The sequence below is a fragment of the Oryctolagus cuniculus genome, chromosome 2 (genome assembly GCF_964237555.1).
Source record: "Oryctolagus cuniculus chromosome 2, mOryCun1.1, whole genome shotgun sequence".
NCBI classification, from domain to species: domain Eukaryota; kingdom Metazoa; phylum Chordata; class Mammalia; order Lagomorpha; family Leporidae; genus Oryctolagus; species Oryctolagus cuniculus.
The window spans coordinates 134,294,874-134,311,523 of record NC_091433.1 but is presented as its reverse complement, the minus strand read 5'-3'; the positions used below and the strand labels follow the sequence as shown (position 1 = coordinate 134,311,523).

General features: G+C 42.3%; 2 protein-coding genes across 6 annotated transcripts in view; one reads left to right on the top strand and one right to left on the bottom strand.

Annotated features, from left to right (window-relative positions):
* Positions 1-16,650, top strand: part of PLEK (pleckstrin) — a 133,683-nt gene that overhangs the window by 41,912 nt on the left and 75,121 nt on the right. The gene's annotated exons all lie outside the window — the stretch shown is intronic.
* Positions 1-16,650, bottom strand: part of PPP3R1 (protein phosphatase 3 regulatory subunit B, alpha) — a 159,516-nt gene that overhangs the window by 129,038 nt on the left and 13,828 nt on the right. Inside the window, exon 3 of one of the 2 annotated variants that reach the window (XM_002709827.5) lies at positions 3,855-4,853. The exons of the other annotated variant lie outside the window; for it this stretch is intronic. Coding sequence (XP_002709873.1) covers positions 4,689-4,853 — 165 coding nt within the window. The 3' untranslated portion in view covers positions 3,855-4,688. Of the gene's footprint in view, positions 1-3,854; positions 4,854-16,650 lie in introns of those variants that run through there. 2 annotated transcript variants of the gene reach the window in all.

Sequence of the window (16,650 nt, the reverse complement as noted above, 5' to 3'; positions counted from 1 at the left end):
AGTTACACAGAAAGGAGAGGCAGAGAGAGAGAGAGGGAGAGAGGGAGGTCTTCCATCTGTTGGTTCACTCCCCAGTTGGCTGCAACAGCTGGAGCTATGCTGATCCAAAGCCAGGAGCCAGGAGCCTCGAGCTTCCTCCGGGTCTCCCATGTGGGTGTAGGGACCCAAGGCCTCAGGCCATCTTCTGCTGCTTTCCCAGGCCATAGCAGAGAGCTGGGTGAGAAGTGGAACAACCGGGACTCGTACAGGCAAACATACGGGATGCTGGCACCAAAGGTGGTGGTCTTACCTGCCCCATAGCATATTTTAAAATACAGTCATCCTTCGGCATCCATGGGAAATGGGTTCCAGAACGCCTGCAGATACCAAAGTCCATGGATGCTCAGCTCCCTTAAATAAGCTGCATCATGTTTGCATATCACCTGTGCACTTTAACGCTTCTCTAAATGACTCCTTTTATTTTTTTAAGGTTTATTTATATATTTGAGAAGCAGAGTTATATACAGAGAGAGGGAGAGACACAGAGAGAAAGGTCTTCCATCTGCTGGTTCACTCCCCAAATGGCCGCAATGGCCAGAGCTGCGCCGATCTAAAGCCAGGAAATAGGAGCTTCTTCCCAGGTCTCCCATGCAGGTGCAGGGGCTCAAGGACTTGAGCCATCTTCTGCTGCTTTCCCAGGCCATACCAGAGAGCTGGATCAGAAGTGGAGCAGCCAGGAAACGAACTGGTGCCCATATGGGATGGCAGCACTACAGGTGGCAGCTTTATCCTCTATGCCACAGTGCCAGCCCCTAAATGACTTCTGGTGTTGAATACAATGCAAAGGCGATGCAATGTTTAGGGAATAATGACAAGAACAATATGTGCACGTGTTCATTTCAGACTCAATTTTGTTCTTTGAATGTTTGTGATCCTCAGTTGGTTGAAGCCTCAGGTGCAGAACTCGTGGATATGGAGGGCTGACTGAATACTGCTTCAAATGATTTATTTTTCAATAATTACAAATGTTATCACCATATGCATTGTACTCTTGAGGTGGAGGTGTAAAAAGAGTATAATATCTGGCCATTATTTCAAATTCATGCATGGAAAATAAGTATTATTTCTTGAAGAGGCTCATGGCATTTTTTTCAGTTTTCTTGGAAAATATATTCCTCCCTTTCTGTCTTTTTTAAACAAAGTGTACCAAGTAATGATGTTATGTTCCAAGCACTGTTCTAAAGGTAGCTATATACGTTAGCTTGTATAACCATCAAAACCACTCTGCAGGGTAAGTGCTATTATTATGGCTATTTCCTAAGCAAGAATGTTGAGGCAGAGGGTCATTAAGTGATTTGCTTAGGATCACACAGCTATTAAGGAATTTGAATTCGGGTGTTTTGTTCCCAATACAAAATTTTTAACACTGAAGCATGATACTTAACTGAGGATCCTACATCATCTTCCTAAAGGAGTCCAGGCCATGTTGACATGTATTGGCTGTTGTCTGACATGTACTGAAATGACTGAGGGTTAGGACAGGATTGTGCCCTGCTGTGAGAGGGCCCTTCTCCTCCATTACACTTTTTGACTGACTTTCTTTTTGCATTTTTCCTTTGTCCTCCCTCTCTGTGAAAAAATTTTTTTTCACTATATCCTCTTCTCTCAGTTGCCTTTTCTTCTCTAATTATTCAGCTTTCAGAGTCCCAAGGGCTAGACACGAGATCATCCCGTGTGTGAGAGCTCTGTATAAAACAGGAGCCAGGGTGCCTTGAGAGAGGACTTGGGCCTTCAGTGAATGCACTTTGTGACATCTGTGACAGGGATCTTTACTTTTTGGCATGTCTTCTCTTCCCCCCTGTGATCTGCATAGTTTGGATGGCTGGATAAGTGACTTTTCAATAAGTGAGGTGTCACAAAATATAAATTCAAGGCATTTCTCCTCTCCCACCTGTTCAGAAGTGTTTTAGTCATCATCATGATTAGAAGGACAGCTTAGTTCCTCCAGCCCCTTGGGTCTCCATCTGATGCTTGGAAGTAGAGAGACATGGCTACAACTTGTGTAAAAATAGCCCTTCCAGATGGCTGAGGGACAAAGTTACGACTCAGCAGCTTGATATAGCTGAGCACTCAAATTTTGGAGTAGGAGGAGAGCTATGTGAGAAGTGGCTAGAGAGACTGGGCTTGAGCCCAATCGTAAGTAGAACAGAATATGCCAGGAGAGCTCACTTCACGTGGCAGATTCACTGCTAAGACACCCTGTGACTTCATCTCCATCTCTTCCCCATTCCCTGGCCCCAAGGGAATGCATACATAGGGACACACATAGTTGTGTGTTTATTTTAAAGAGGACAAAGTTGAGATTTAAGCCATACATTTTAAAGTGTTTTAGAAACTGCTAGTGTAGCTCCTTGTTTCAGAGACAAGCACACTGGAATAGAGAAACGTGAAGTCCCCACTTAGATTCAGCCTGGATGGTAACACACCCCAGCTTCCCGTCCAGGCCCCCTTTTTTCCAACCCTGCCTTGACTACTTTAAGTGCCAAGTAAAGTCTCCAGTTAATCATTCTTCTGAAGTGTAGAATTCTGCAGAAGTCATGCGCCTGCTTCCCTGCTTGGAACAAATGCTAAAGCTCTGAGAGATGAACGGCTAGCTGGAAACCAGTTGCCTTACAGATGACAGTATTTACTAATCAGATACTTCAATTCAAATGGCTGCTTCTCACCTTTGTCCACCTTCTAATCACTGCATTGCTATTGGCTATTCTGGAAGAAGACTTCAGCCCTTGCAGTAAATTCACTGTTTTAAGTATTTCCAAGTCTGTTCAAATAATTGAGTGTTGGTTCCTAAAATACAGTAATTAGGAATGGATTAGTGCCTATTTTTGGCAACTGTAATAGAAAATAAGAGACATCATTATTTTTTAAAAAACAGGCTAGTGAGAAATGTGTTTTAATACTATTCAAGGTTAGTCCAAAGCCAAGGCATTGCTGTTCCCTGGTGGCAGTGCAGACTCATTGCAGGCAAACTACTTACAAGAGGACAGGTGGAAAGGGTTTGGAGTGCCAGCCTTCCAAACAGCTTTGCAATGAGCTGACTCTGTAGAATATGCCCCTTCCATAATCTTCCATATTCTTACCTGAAGCATTTACAGATTGAAAAAAAAAAAACTAACTTTTCCCAATGTAATAGAATTTCTGCTACCTAAATGAATATTACAGTATCATTGCAAATTAGTATGTGCTTTCCCAGAGGAAGTTCTTTTCTTCTTGTGGAATCCCTACTCAAACTGTATGGAGCGCAAGCTTTGTGCTAGGTATCTTGTAATTCGTAGGGAGCAGGCAAGGTCTCAATCTTGGTATGCATGCACTGTTGCCACATTTGCCCTTCTACTGTTGAGGTAGAGTGGACTAATGGCAGTGTGGTCAACACCAAAAGAGGAATGGAGTAAGGAGAGACAGAAGCAGTTTTTGCCTAACTACTTTGAGCTTTAGCCTATACTAGCCATTTTATTATTATTTTATTTTTATTATTTTATTTATTTGAGAGATGGTGTGAGAGAGAGAGAATATCTTTAATTTGCCAGTTCATCCCCAAATGGCCTCAATGGCCAAAGCTGGGCCAGAGCAAAGCCAGGAGCCAGGAACTCTATCTGGGTCTCTCACATGGGTGGCAGGAGTCTAAGCCAGCCCCTGCACTAGCCACTTAACACCTGGCTGGAATTCTCCTGTTAAGTAGCTGAAATGGATCCATGAATAGGTATGCCCATTCCACTGCAGGTTTATCCCCCTCATAATACAGCAGAGATTTGAGATGATTTAGCCTGGTGTACAGATCCACTTGTTGTTGCCCAAATTAAGAATGCAAGTCGGGGCACGATTTTCAATACCTTTATTAAGAAATATCAAAAGTTGGTTGCAGTTCCATACACAGTTTTACAAATTTCAAGTGAAGGGAAGTATAGGGTATCATCAGTATGCATGTTCGAACACTATGGTAGCTTGCCAAGAGGTGACCCTAAAATCCCTGTCACTTTGCTTACCAATGGTCCACATGATGCTCTCTCCCCATTTCCACTGTGCCAGAGCCCAATATCTTATGTTCCTTGAAAGAGTATTGAGTATTTGCCCTTTCTTTTTTTTATTTTCCTTCCCTGTAGAAGCTGAGCTGCTTATGGGGTACACTACCTTTGAGTCCCATTTGCTGCAAACTATTACCTTGTCCCAAAGCCTGCTTTGGAAGCTGGCACACATTGCAGGCTACATGTTACATTAGACAGGGGCAGGGGAGGACCCACACACATTGCTTTTTTTTTTTTTTTAATTTCATATTGAACAAAAAAAGAAGAATCACTCAACCTGAACAACACCACAGTCATCCAGTGGGCTCCTCAAGTCCTGCACAAGCCTTCCAGTTCTGCTGAGCTCCAGTCCAGAGCCACCAACAGCATGACCAAGAACGAATGGATGCAGGAACACTGGCACAAAACACGGACAGGAGCATTCTCAGGGGTGGAACATCACGATCTTTTACATCAGGAATACTGTAACAGAGGGGAGTTACACTTTCGCAATCATCGGGGCTAGCGGGTCATCTGTGCCAGATGGGACGCTGCCAAGGTGTGGGGTGCCTTCCTTAAGGCTTGTGCTGGTTGATCTGAGGATAGATTTCGGACAAGATTGTCCAGCAACAACAGGAAGCGCCCTCTTCAGAGGAAGGACTCCTTGTTCACCCACATGAGACTGCGTGTCTCATTGGGCTTGCATTCGTACTCAATGACAGAGAAGGGGCTTCCCCACTGGCAGTGGTCTCGCTTGTGGTAATTGTAGAACTTGACCTGCCACACTGTCTCAAAGGTCCCGATGTCCGTGAACTGAAGGAAAAAAAACATGCCCAATTAAAACCTCATTCTGCTAAGAGACAAGAGCAAATGTTTAGGAATCTATCATCAGCAAGGCCATCAAAACCTCTAAGTCTGCAAACCTTAGGCCTTTCCTTTAATGAACTTTATTACAGGAGAACTTTCCTAAAAACCTGCCCAGAAACCATTCTTCTCTATAAAGTCTTTTCTGAAAAGGCAGGTGCTATGGTACAGTGGGTGAAGCCACTGCTTAAGATGCCCACATTCCATATCATAGTGCCAGTTTGAATCCCAGCACTTCTGCATTTGATCCAGTTTCCTGCTAACATACCCTGGGAGGCAGTGGTGAAGGCTCAAGTACTTGGGCCCCTGCCACCCACATGGAAGACCCAGATGGAGTTCTAGGCTCCTGGCTTTGGCATGGCCCAGCCCTGGCTAGAGGCATTTGGGGAGTGAGCCAGTAGATGGAAGGTCTCTTTCTGTCTGTCTCCCTCTGTCTCTGTTGCTCTACCTTTCAAGTAGGTAAAAGTAAACATTTTAAAAATTATTTACTTATTTACAGAGGCAGAAATAGAAAAGATAAAGAGAATGAGACAAAGAGAGTGAGAGTGCTCCCATCCAATATTTCATTCCCTAAATGCCCACAGCAGCCAGGGCTGGATCAGGCTGAAGCTGGGCACTACATCCAGGTCTCCTACATCAGTGGCATGGACCTAACTACTTGAAACATCAGGGATGTCTTCTAGGGTCTACAGCAGTAGGAAGCTGGAATCAGGAGTAGACCCAGGATTCAAACACAGGCATGTTGAAATGGGATGGGGGCATCACATACAGCATCCTAACCACTAGGCAAAATGTCACCACCCTCCTACAAAACCCCATTGTATGAATGGCATTTGCTGTCATATTGCATTTCACAAAAATAATTTCCAAATTTAATTTTCTGAAAACCACTCTTAGAATCTAAGAATTTCAGAGCTTGCTTTATAAAGTCCCTGCACAGAAAGGCCACTGGAAAGAGGAGAGAAAAACATTTCCTGGCTGTCTGAGTTTCTACTTCAAAAGACAGCAATATAAAGTGTATCTATACAGCGTATCTACACATAAGATTTTATGCCTTTCTACTAGTAGTTTCAATTCTTTGGAAAAATAATTGACTGAAGGTGACAAAAACATTTTGTTGGAAATATTTGATTGGTAAGACCCTTCTTAAGCTATCATATATTGAGTGTTTATAAGAGTTCATGCCCATCTCTGAGGTTTAGATTATATATATGACCTGAAACCATAGTTGAATATCTACTGTGTATCTTGCAGACATACAAATGGTGTCAGCCATAACTCTTGCTCTTAAGAAGTTTGCATTCTACCTCCAGAAATCATGCCCTGCAAATCACTGCACAGAATTTTCCTGAGCCTAGATGCAGTCCTTTTGTAGCCTTGAAGAGGGCAAAGAATACCCTAGAGGCCACTGGGCAGACACTCAAGTGGCCTGTGGGGTTGCCTGACCCTGCTACCGCCTTCTGGAGCTATTTAGGGGATCTGGCATTAAACAACATGATGCCACTCGTTATTTTCTCCTCTGACCCTCCTGTCATGGGAGGGGACAGGACTGACTTGGCAGGATTGTTAGCCACATTGGGAGCCAGAAGACATGGAGAGGAGGAGGGCAGCGAGCAATAGGAGCCTTATGCTTTGCGGCTGATACAGGAGGAGGGTGATCAGGTGCTTCCCAGATTGCTTTCCAAGATGCTCTCAAAATTATATCCTGCACCATTGCCTCATCCTGATAATTTGATCCCAAAACAAGATCTGGGCTTTTCCTTTGGGAAATTTTCTTGACTTGAAATAGTAGATAATATACCTAGAGTCCAGAAACCTCGTAGGCATGAAAACAAAGTATATTTTTAAAGAGATTCATGGCTTAAAGATCTGCACAAGCATATAGCAATTTTATTCCAAAAAGCCTCAGATTGGAATCAACCCAAGTATCTAATCATCACTTGGTGACAGGTAAGTTTTGGTGTATCTATAAACCAGCATTTTACCAAGATAACGAAGGACAAGCTGACTTAGACAACAGAGATGGATCTCAAAGACACGTTGAACCAAAGAATCTATACCTCAAAGAATACACACTATATGAATAAAAATAATAAGTACTATATTCCATATATGTAGAACTCTGTACAGTAAAAGAATATAATCCATACTACTAGGAAACATCTATGGTTTTCTAGGACCTGGGGTGAGAAGAGGGGATTGACATCAGTGTGTGGAGGGGACTTTTGGGCAGTGATGGAAGCATTCAGTATCTTAATGTAGATGGTGGTTACATGGACATATCTGTACAGTGGTCATAACTCATTGGATTGGGGCCAGTACTGTGGCGTAGTAGGCCAAGCCTCTGCCTGTGAAGCCAGCATCCCATATGGGTGCCAGTTCATGTCCTGCTGCTCCACTTCTGATCCATTTTCTATTCAGTGAGTTACCAGGAAACAAGTATTCTAAAGACCGCTAATGAGAACAGGGTTATACAGCTCTTTAGAATGACAATTTGTATAAAGTTAAAGATGTGAGTACAACTGGGTTCAGTAATTCCATTTCTTATAATTTATTTTAAAAGAATATCACAAAATTTATAGTGAAAATGGAACATGAAATGTCCATCTTGAAGGTATTGATTATGGTGTATAGATAGATAGATATAGATATAACTGAATGTCACACAGTAATTTTACATGTAAAATATTTTTAAAAGGTTTTCTTTTATATTGTGACACGAACTAAGCAGAGTACCATTAAAATGTCTAGTACTGATCCACTTAAAATTAGACTTTTTAGGGGCCAGTGTTGTGGCATAGTAGGTTAAGCTGCCACCTGCAATGCCAGCATCGTGTATCAGAGCTCTGGCTGGAGTCCCAACTGCTCTGCTTCTCATCCATCTCCCTGCTAATGTACCTGGGAAGGCAGCAGAAGGTGGCCCAAGTGCTTGGGTCCCTGCCACCCACATGAAAGACCCAGATGGAGTTCCCGGTTCCTGGCTTCAGCATGGCTCAGCCTTGGCTGTTGCAGCATTTGGGAGAATGAACTAGTGGATGGAAGATCTCTCTGTTGCTTTGCCTTTCAAGTCGATGAAAATCAGTAAGTAAACATTAAGGAAAGTAAAATAAATAAACTAGCCAAAATGATAATGGTCACAGCCAAGAAAAAAACTTAAGGAGCTGCACTGTCTGAATAAACTTAAAACCAAAGTCTCCATCTAAAGATTTTCTGTAACTCAGGAGATGAAAACAGAGATCTGTTGAGGACAGTCCTAGCTACAGATCAATGTTTTAGTGCTTCTATTTGGTTTCTCTTTTGTTAATGTTGGATCCAAGGTCATGTAGAGGTTAACTTAAATGTTGGTAACTATGCATTTGTTTCCTAGCCCACACCCAGTTGTTAACTCCCATTAGCCTTCTTCCTATTTTTTTCCATTGGAATTCTATTTCCTGGTTGTCTCACCACCTTGCTCATAATTTCTTCTCATCTAGCTAAGAACAGATGGGGCTTCAAAAGCTGACATTCTTCTTAATGAACAAAAGAAACTACACAGAATTTCCACTCCTCTCAGTCCATCTGTGCTTTCTAAGGAAAATCTACCTAGGCAGGCTCCTTAGGGATGCAGTTTATACACGGGAGCAATTCTGTGCATCTGTATAGCATCCTTTATTTTACATGATACTTCTACTACATCATTCAACCTTGATGTGCCTGATTTTGTCATCTCCACTTCATAGATGAAAAACTTAAGATTCAGAGAGGTTAAGTGACCTTCCCTAGGTCCAAACTCTATTGCCAGCTAATGGTAGGAGCAGGAAAAGAACTTATGCCTCCTAATTTTTACTTATTTTTTTTTTAAGATTTATTTATGTATTTGAAAGTCAGAGTTACACAGAGAGAGGAGAGGCAGAGAGAGAGGGAGAAGTCTTCCATCTGCTGGGTCACTCCCCAGTTGGCTGCCACGGCTGGAGCTGCGCCGATCCAAAGCCAGGAGCCAGGAGCTTCCTCTGGGTCCCCCACGCAGATGCAGAGGCCCAAGAACTTCGGCCATCTTCTACTGCTTTCCCAGGCCATAGCAGAGAGCTGGATTGGAAGAGGAGCAGCCGGTCCTTGAACCAGTGCCCATATGGGATGCTGGCGCTTCAGGTCAGGGCATTAACCCGCTACATCACAGCTCCAGCCCTGAGATCTCCTAATTTTTAGCAAAAAGCTATTTTGCTGTACCAAACTGTTTAAGTAAAAGGGGTGAGTTAATGGACAGTTTCTCCTTTTTTTTTTTTTTTCTCCTTGATAACTTACATGAATCGCCACATGGAGAAGCTTCAGTACATTGTTAAGGACTTTTTACAGTCCTCCATCCTTTCACTTCCCCAAATGTATGTTGAAGCCTAAATCTTCCTGATCATAGCATTTGGAGGTGGATCATTTGGGAGGTCATTAGGTCAGGTGAGTGGAGCCCTCATCAATGGGATTAGTGCCCTTATAGGAAGGGACCTCAGAGAGATCATCTTCCCTGCCATGTGAAGACAGAGCAAGAGAGTGGCTATGGACTAGGGAAAAAAGCCTCGCCAGACACCTAGCTACTAGAGCTTTAAGTTTTGGACTTTCAACCTCTAGAACTCTGAGAAAAAAATATTTGTTGTTTAAGTCTCTCAGTGTGGTATTAGGTTACAGCAGGTGAGCTAAGACTACCTGGATATTTTATTTGCCTTAGTATTCCTACAAGTCACAAGCATTAAAAAAATTTTTTTTAGAAAATTATTTGAGAAGTAGAAAGAGAAAGAGAGACAGATAGACAGATAGACATCTGCTGGTGCATTTCCCAAATGCTGACAATGAGTGGGGTTGGGCTAGGGCTGAAGCTAGGAATGCAATATAAGTCTCTCTTGTGGGTGGCAGGAATCCAGTTACTTGAACCATCACTACTGCTACCTAGGGTCTGCATTAGTAAGAATGCTAGAGCCAGGAGCCGGATACCAAACCCAGGTATTCTGATGTGGGACACTGACATTTTAACTGGCTCCTTAATACTAGATCAAACACTCACCTTCCTAGCTACATTTTTTTTTTTTTTTTTTTGACAGGCAGAGTGGACAGTGAGAGAGAGACAGAGAGAAAGGTCTTCCTTTTTGCCGTTGGTTCATCCCCCAATGGCCGCTGTGGCCGGCATGCTGCGGCTGGCGCACTGCACTGATCCGAAGCCAGAAGCCAGGAGCTTCTCCTGGTCTCCCATGCGAGTGCAAGGCCCAAGCACTTGGGCCATCCTCCACTGCACTCCCGGGCCACAGCAGAGAGCTGGACTGGAAGAGGAGCAACTGGGACAGAATCCAGCGTCCCGACCGGGACTAGAACCTGGGGTGCCAGCACCGCAGGTGGAGGATTAGCCTAGTGAGCCGCGTCGCCGGCCACATTTTTTACTTCTTAAGAAGTGTGGAAAATACCACATTGATTCCAAGGAGAACAAAGTCATTTGTTGTCCTTGATAACAAATTGGGAACGTAAAGAGATTGTTTTAAATAATTTCTGTGGTCTTACACCCAGTTGGCAAAATGTCCCAGAATACTTCTTTCCATACAATGCAACTTCCTCTAGGAAACATATGAAACTCATCAAGACTTAATCAGGGCCGGTGCCGTGGCACAGTAGGTCAATCCTCGCCTATGGTGCCGGCATCCCACATGGGCACCAGTTCTAGTCCCGGCTGCTCCACTTCCAATCCAGCTCTCTGCTATGGCCTGGAAAAGCAGTAGAAGATGGCCCAAGTGCTTGGGCCCCTGCACCCACATGGGAGACCAGAAAGAAGAACCTGGCTCCTGGCTTTGGATCGGCACAGCTCCAGCGGCTGCAGCCATTTGGGGAGTGAACCAATGGAAGGAAGACCTTTCTCTCTGTCCTCCCTCTCACTGTAACTCTCCCTCTCAAATAGATAAATAAAAATCTTAAAAAACAAAAAAAAAAAAACTTAATCAGAAATCCACTGATGGAACCACAGAGAAATTTAGTGATGGAAACATGTAACGTTATTAGTAAATGAATTCAGCAGAAGTAAGTATCTGTGACTTTTTCTGTTGTGTAATTCCAAGCCTCTCCATTTCTCTACTGCTTAAGGTTTTATTAGTAAGCATATGTTTTCAGTTTCTCTTAAATAGATTGGACTGAACATTCTAGGTCATAAAAATTATGTTGATATTTTAAGAAACTGTTGGGGCTGGTGCTGTGGCCTAGTGGGTAAAGCTACAGCCTGTAGCACTGGCATCCTATATGGGCACCAGTTCGAGTCCCAGCTGCTCCTCTTCTGATCCAGCTCTGCTGTGGCCTGGGAAAGCAGTAGAAGATTGCCCAAGTCCTTGAGCCCCTGCCCCCACATGGGAGACCCGGAGGAAGCTCCTGGCTCCTGGCTGTGCTTGCTCCAGCCATTGGGAACATTTGGGGAGTGAACCAATGGATGGAAGACCTCTCTCTCTCTGCCTCTGTCTCTCTGTAAGTCTGCCTTTCAAGTAAAATAAATAAATCTAAAAAAAGAAAAAGAAACTGTTAAACTTTTCCTAGGTGGTTGTACCATTTTTAATTCCCACCAGCAATAGAAGTGTTTTAGTTGTTCTGTATCCTTGCTGACACTAAGAATTGCCAATCCTTTTCATTTTTGCCAGAGAGTATAAAGAAGAAAGGATGTAAGATCAGAAGTCAGTAAAGAGGAAAAAAAAATGTATCAAAATTAAAATCCCTTTGAAAATGTCTTTGAAATTGATAAACCCCTAATAAAACTGAGCAAGAAAAATGATCCGTAACAGGAATGGAAGAGAACATCATTAACAGATTCTCTGGACCTTAAATTAGGAACACTTGATACCAAAAATGTCAGTAAAATGAGCAGATTCCTGTTTGAAAAACACAAACTGTCAATAGACCTCTATAGAGTAAAGAAATTAAATTTGTAGTTAAAATTCTTCCAGATCCAAATGACTTCAATGACAAATTCAGACATTTAAGGGAACAAATACCAACTCTTTCAGACAAATACCAATGCTTTCAGACAACACAGGAGGGAACATTTCTTAATTCATCTTATGAAGCACACAAGATCTAACAGCAACACTCAACAGAAGTATTTCACTAAAGGGAAATTGCAGACAGAAATTCCTCACAGACATACATAAAATCTGCTTATAATTTTAATTGCTTAAGATATTAGTATATCAGAGCTTGCATTGTGGCATAGCAGGTTCAGCCACTGCCTGCAATGCCAGCAATCCCGTCCAGGCACCAGTTTGAATCCTGGCTGTTCCACTTCTAATCTAGCTCACTGATAATACACCTGGAAAGCAACGGAAGATGGTCCAAGTGCCTGGCCCCTGCACCCATGTAGAAGATCTGAATGAAGCTCCTGGTTCCTAACTTTGGTCTGGCCAGATCTAGCCATTGTGGCCACTGGGGAGTGAACCAATGGATGGAAGATCTCTCTGTCTTTCCTTTCTCTGTAACTCTGCCTTTTAAGTAAATAAATAAAAACAAATCTTTTAAAAAGGTATTAATAAATCAAATTCAGTAACACATGAGGCTAATACATTAGGATCAAGAAGAGTTTATCCTTGGAATTCAAGGATGGTTCAATAATTTGAAAAGCTACCATATTAACAGAATAAAGGAGAAAAGGATATGTCAATAGGTGCAGAAAGAACATCTGACACTGCAATGTAATTTTATTCTCAGCAAACTAGGAAAGGAAGAAAAGCTTCTCAACTTCATTAGGGGACATTGATAAAAGCCCTATAGCTTATCTCATCATTAAGGTTCACAGATTTTTTTTCTCTATAAGATTGGAAACAAGATAAAGATATATGCTCTCAGCTTGTATTGGTAGTCTCAGCCAGTGCCTTAAGGCCAGAGGAGGGAGTAAAATGGTCTCCACTCAGATGAACAACCATATCTACAGAAAATTCCAAGTAGTCTAAAAAGCCATCAGAATAAGTGAATTTAGCAAGGCTGCAGGATAAAATAACAGTTTATAAAAATCACTATATTTTAGGGCTGGTGCTGTGGTGTAGTGGGTAAAGCCGCTGCCTGCAGTGCCAGCATCCCATATGGGCACCAGTTTGAGACCTGGCTGCTCCACTTCTGATCCAGCTTTCTGCTATGGCCTGGGAAAGCAGTAGAAGATGGCCCAAGTCCTTGGGCCCCTGCACCCACATGGGAAACCTGGAGGAAGCTCCTGGCTCTTGGCTCCTGATCGGCCCAGCTCCAGCCGTTGCGGCTATTTGAAGAGTAAACCAGTGTATGGAAGACTTTCTCTCTCTCTCTCTCTCTGCCTGTCTGTAACTCTGCCTTTCAAATAAATAAATCTTTTTAAAAAAAAAGGATTTAAGAAAAAAATATTTCACAAAGGCTTATACTCACCCTGAACAATTGGTATTATTTCCATAATTTCACCAATTTTATAGGTGAAAATTACCATTACAATATTTGCATTTTGGTCAGTAGTGAAATTAAACCATTTTTCACATACTTGTTGCCATTTATGTTTTTTTAAAATATTTTATTTATTTTTTATTTGAGAAGCAGAGAGACAGAGAGAAACTCTAATCTGCTGTTTCACTCCCAAATGTCTTCAGCCAGGGACTAAAACCATGTCTTCCGCATGAGTATCAAGGATGCAACCACTTGAGCCATCTCGGCTGCCTCCTGTGGTATGTATTAGCAGGAAGCTGGAATTGGGAATGGAGCAAGACTCAAACCCAGGCACTCCAATATGGGATGGGGGTTGTCCCAAGTGGTAGCTTAACTATAACATCAAATGCCCATCCCTATTGATGTTTTTTGCTTAATTTTTCTATTTCCCACATTCCAAGATTCTCTCTTACTTACCGAGTCCTAAGAATTTTTAAATATTAGGTTGTAGCTCTTGCTAAGTACTGGCCCAGATGGCTGGCATGAAGACCAACTTATATATTTGGAGCGTGTGTGTAAGGCTACTTCCCTCCACGCATGCTCTTAGTCTCATAACAACTTCATTTGCCTCCCTGCCTTACTCCTCCAAACTCCCACCTGTCTCCAACAAAAGGGGTTATGACAATGATTTGTGCAGACTTAATCTCTACCTGGACTTTGGAGGGACTAATTGGAGAGTCAGTCACATTGAAGCACAAATCAGGACTATTTTTTGAAGTGGGAGTTGAGCAGTGTTTCTTTATTAGCTTCTATTACCAAGGCCTCTGGAATTATTTGAATAAAGAAATCACTGTCATTAATCTAAGTTAGATGACATTTGACTATTTCCTGACTTCACAAGCCAGGTACTGCTTTGGTGAGCAGTAAAGAGGGACAAAATTTTATTAAAGATAGCAGTAGTATCTGTATGGGCAGTGGCAGATCAAGGCAGACTTAGCAGTAATCTTTTTACCAATCATCATATACCTTTTAAATTAATATTTAATTTTATATTTTAAAAACATTTCATGTATTTGAAAGGCAGAGACAGAGACATGGATAAAGAGAGGCAGCACTCCCATCTGCTTGTTCATTTCTCAAATGCCTTTGACAGCTGGGGTGGGCCAGGCTGAAGTCCAGAACAAGAAACTGAAGGCAGGAGCTCAATCATTTGAGCCATCAAGGCTGCCTCCTGGGGCTGACTGTAGCAGAAAGCTGTAGTCAGGAGAAGAACTAGGTATGAAACCAAGGCACTCTTGAGATAGGACATGGACATCTTAACCACTAGGGCAAATGCCGCTTTGTTTATGATGTTTGACAGAAATTTTACATTGTATGTAATCAAAGTTCTCAACATTTACCTTTTGCTTTCACTTTTATAAAGCTTATTTATTCTCATTTAGCATTTTTAAAAGTTGACTTTTTCCAGCTGACATACGTTTTATAGTTTGACATCAACGTCTCTCCCAAATGGCCAATATTCCTAGCATCATTTACTCAATTAATTAAAAATGTAAAAGAGAAAGTACTTCAAAGTAGCTTTAGACTCATAAGCAAGACTCATAAGAATGGTGTGTGTGGTAAGAGTTGCAAGGATATTAACTTAAAGCAGGAACACAGGGGCCAGTACTGTGGTGTAGCAGGTTAAGGCACTGCCTGCAATGCTGGCATCCCATATGGGTGCTGTTTCCTTCCCTGGCTGCTCCACTTCCACTCCAGCTCTCTGCTATGGCCTGGGAAAGCAGCAGAGGATGGCCCAAGTGCTTGGGCCTCTGCCCCCACATTAGAGACCTAGAGGAAGCTCCCAGCTTCTGGCTTTGGCCTGGTTCAGTTCCAGCTATTGTGGCCAGCTGGAGAGTGAACCAGTGGATGAAGACCTCTGTCTCTCCCCCTCTCTCTCTCTAACTCTGCCTTTCAAATAAATTAAATAAATCATTTTAAAAAGCAGCACTATAAGCACTTAAAGTAGAATTGTAGAATTGTAATGAAGTCTGATAGCCAACAATCTGCAAATTGTTCATCCTTTCACTTGACATGACTGAGCACTGGCTAAATGTGGAAGAGTCCACTGTAAATGAAACTCTGCCAGGTGCTTGGAGGACAAGATGGGGGAATCTCCTCAACTTCTCTCTGGGGCCAGTATGGGTTGGGGGTACTAAAGCCATAACTTCCTGCTGCTGCTCCCTTCTGGGTCCCTGGTCTTAGTGGGAGGGATTTATACTTCTTTTGCTCTGGGTGGGGAGAAGGACTTGATTCAAAACTTCTTCCTAATTGGATCTGTGAAGTGAGAATTTCTATAATCTTCTTAGCAAAGTTTTTTTTTTTAAACAGACACATGAAAATTGTATGTATTTATGGGTATCATGTGATGTTTCTATATATATATATATATACACACACACACATTGTATAATGTCCAGTGGGGTAAATGTATCTATCACCTCAAACACTGAACATTCTTTTAAATCACTGAGGCACAAGGACTGGTTGGTTTTAATGTGAGAATGATTCTTAGTCTCTAAAAGAAAGATGTCGTCACTTACTGTAAGTCTCGTTTGCCCATGCAGGCATCCACTGAAAGGTTGGAAAGCCTTAAGGCACTAGATGGTTTGAGGATATGGTTTGAGGCAACAGATTTGCAGTCTATAAATGGTAACTCATGATCCTCAAAGTCTCAGCAATAAAGCCTAATTCTTACAGATAAGGCAGGTGATTGATAGTTGACTGTTCTCAACAATGATTGTATCATATTTGGTTTGAGTGGTGGCCAAAGAGTATTTTTATCTTATTTGTAATAGGCTGATTATCGGAAAAGTGATTGAAAATGGAGATAGTGTTCTGATCAAGTAAGCAGCTCTAAGGTTAAGTTCAATTTTTCTAGAGATGAAGCCTTCATGTGGCTTTAACACAATCCTATGACATTTTAAAGTCCTCAACATTTCGAGCTGAAGTATTAAACATTCTAGACACTGCACTCTTAAAAACTGAAACTTTGAGGAGCGGGTGTTGTGGCATACTGGCTTAAGTCACTGTCTGCAACGTGCCCATCCCAAATGGGTACCGGTTCAAGTCCTGGCTGCTCCACTTTTGATCCAGATCCCTGCTAATGAGCCTGGGAAAGAAGCAGAAGATGGCCCAAGTAGTTGGGTCCCTGCCACCCATGTGGAAGACCTAGATGAAGCTCCTGGATCCTGGCTTTGGACTGGTCCGAACCCTGGCTGTTGTGGCCATTTGGAGAGTGAACCAGAAGATAGAACATCTCTCTATCTCTCCTTCTCCCTGTAACTCTACCTTTCAAATAAATAAATAAATTTTTAAATAACCAAACAAACTGAAACCT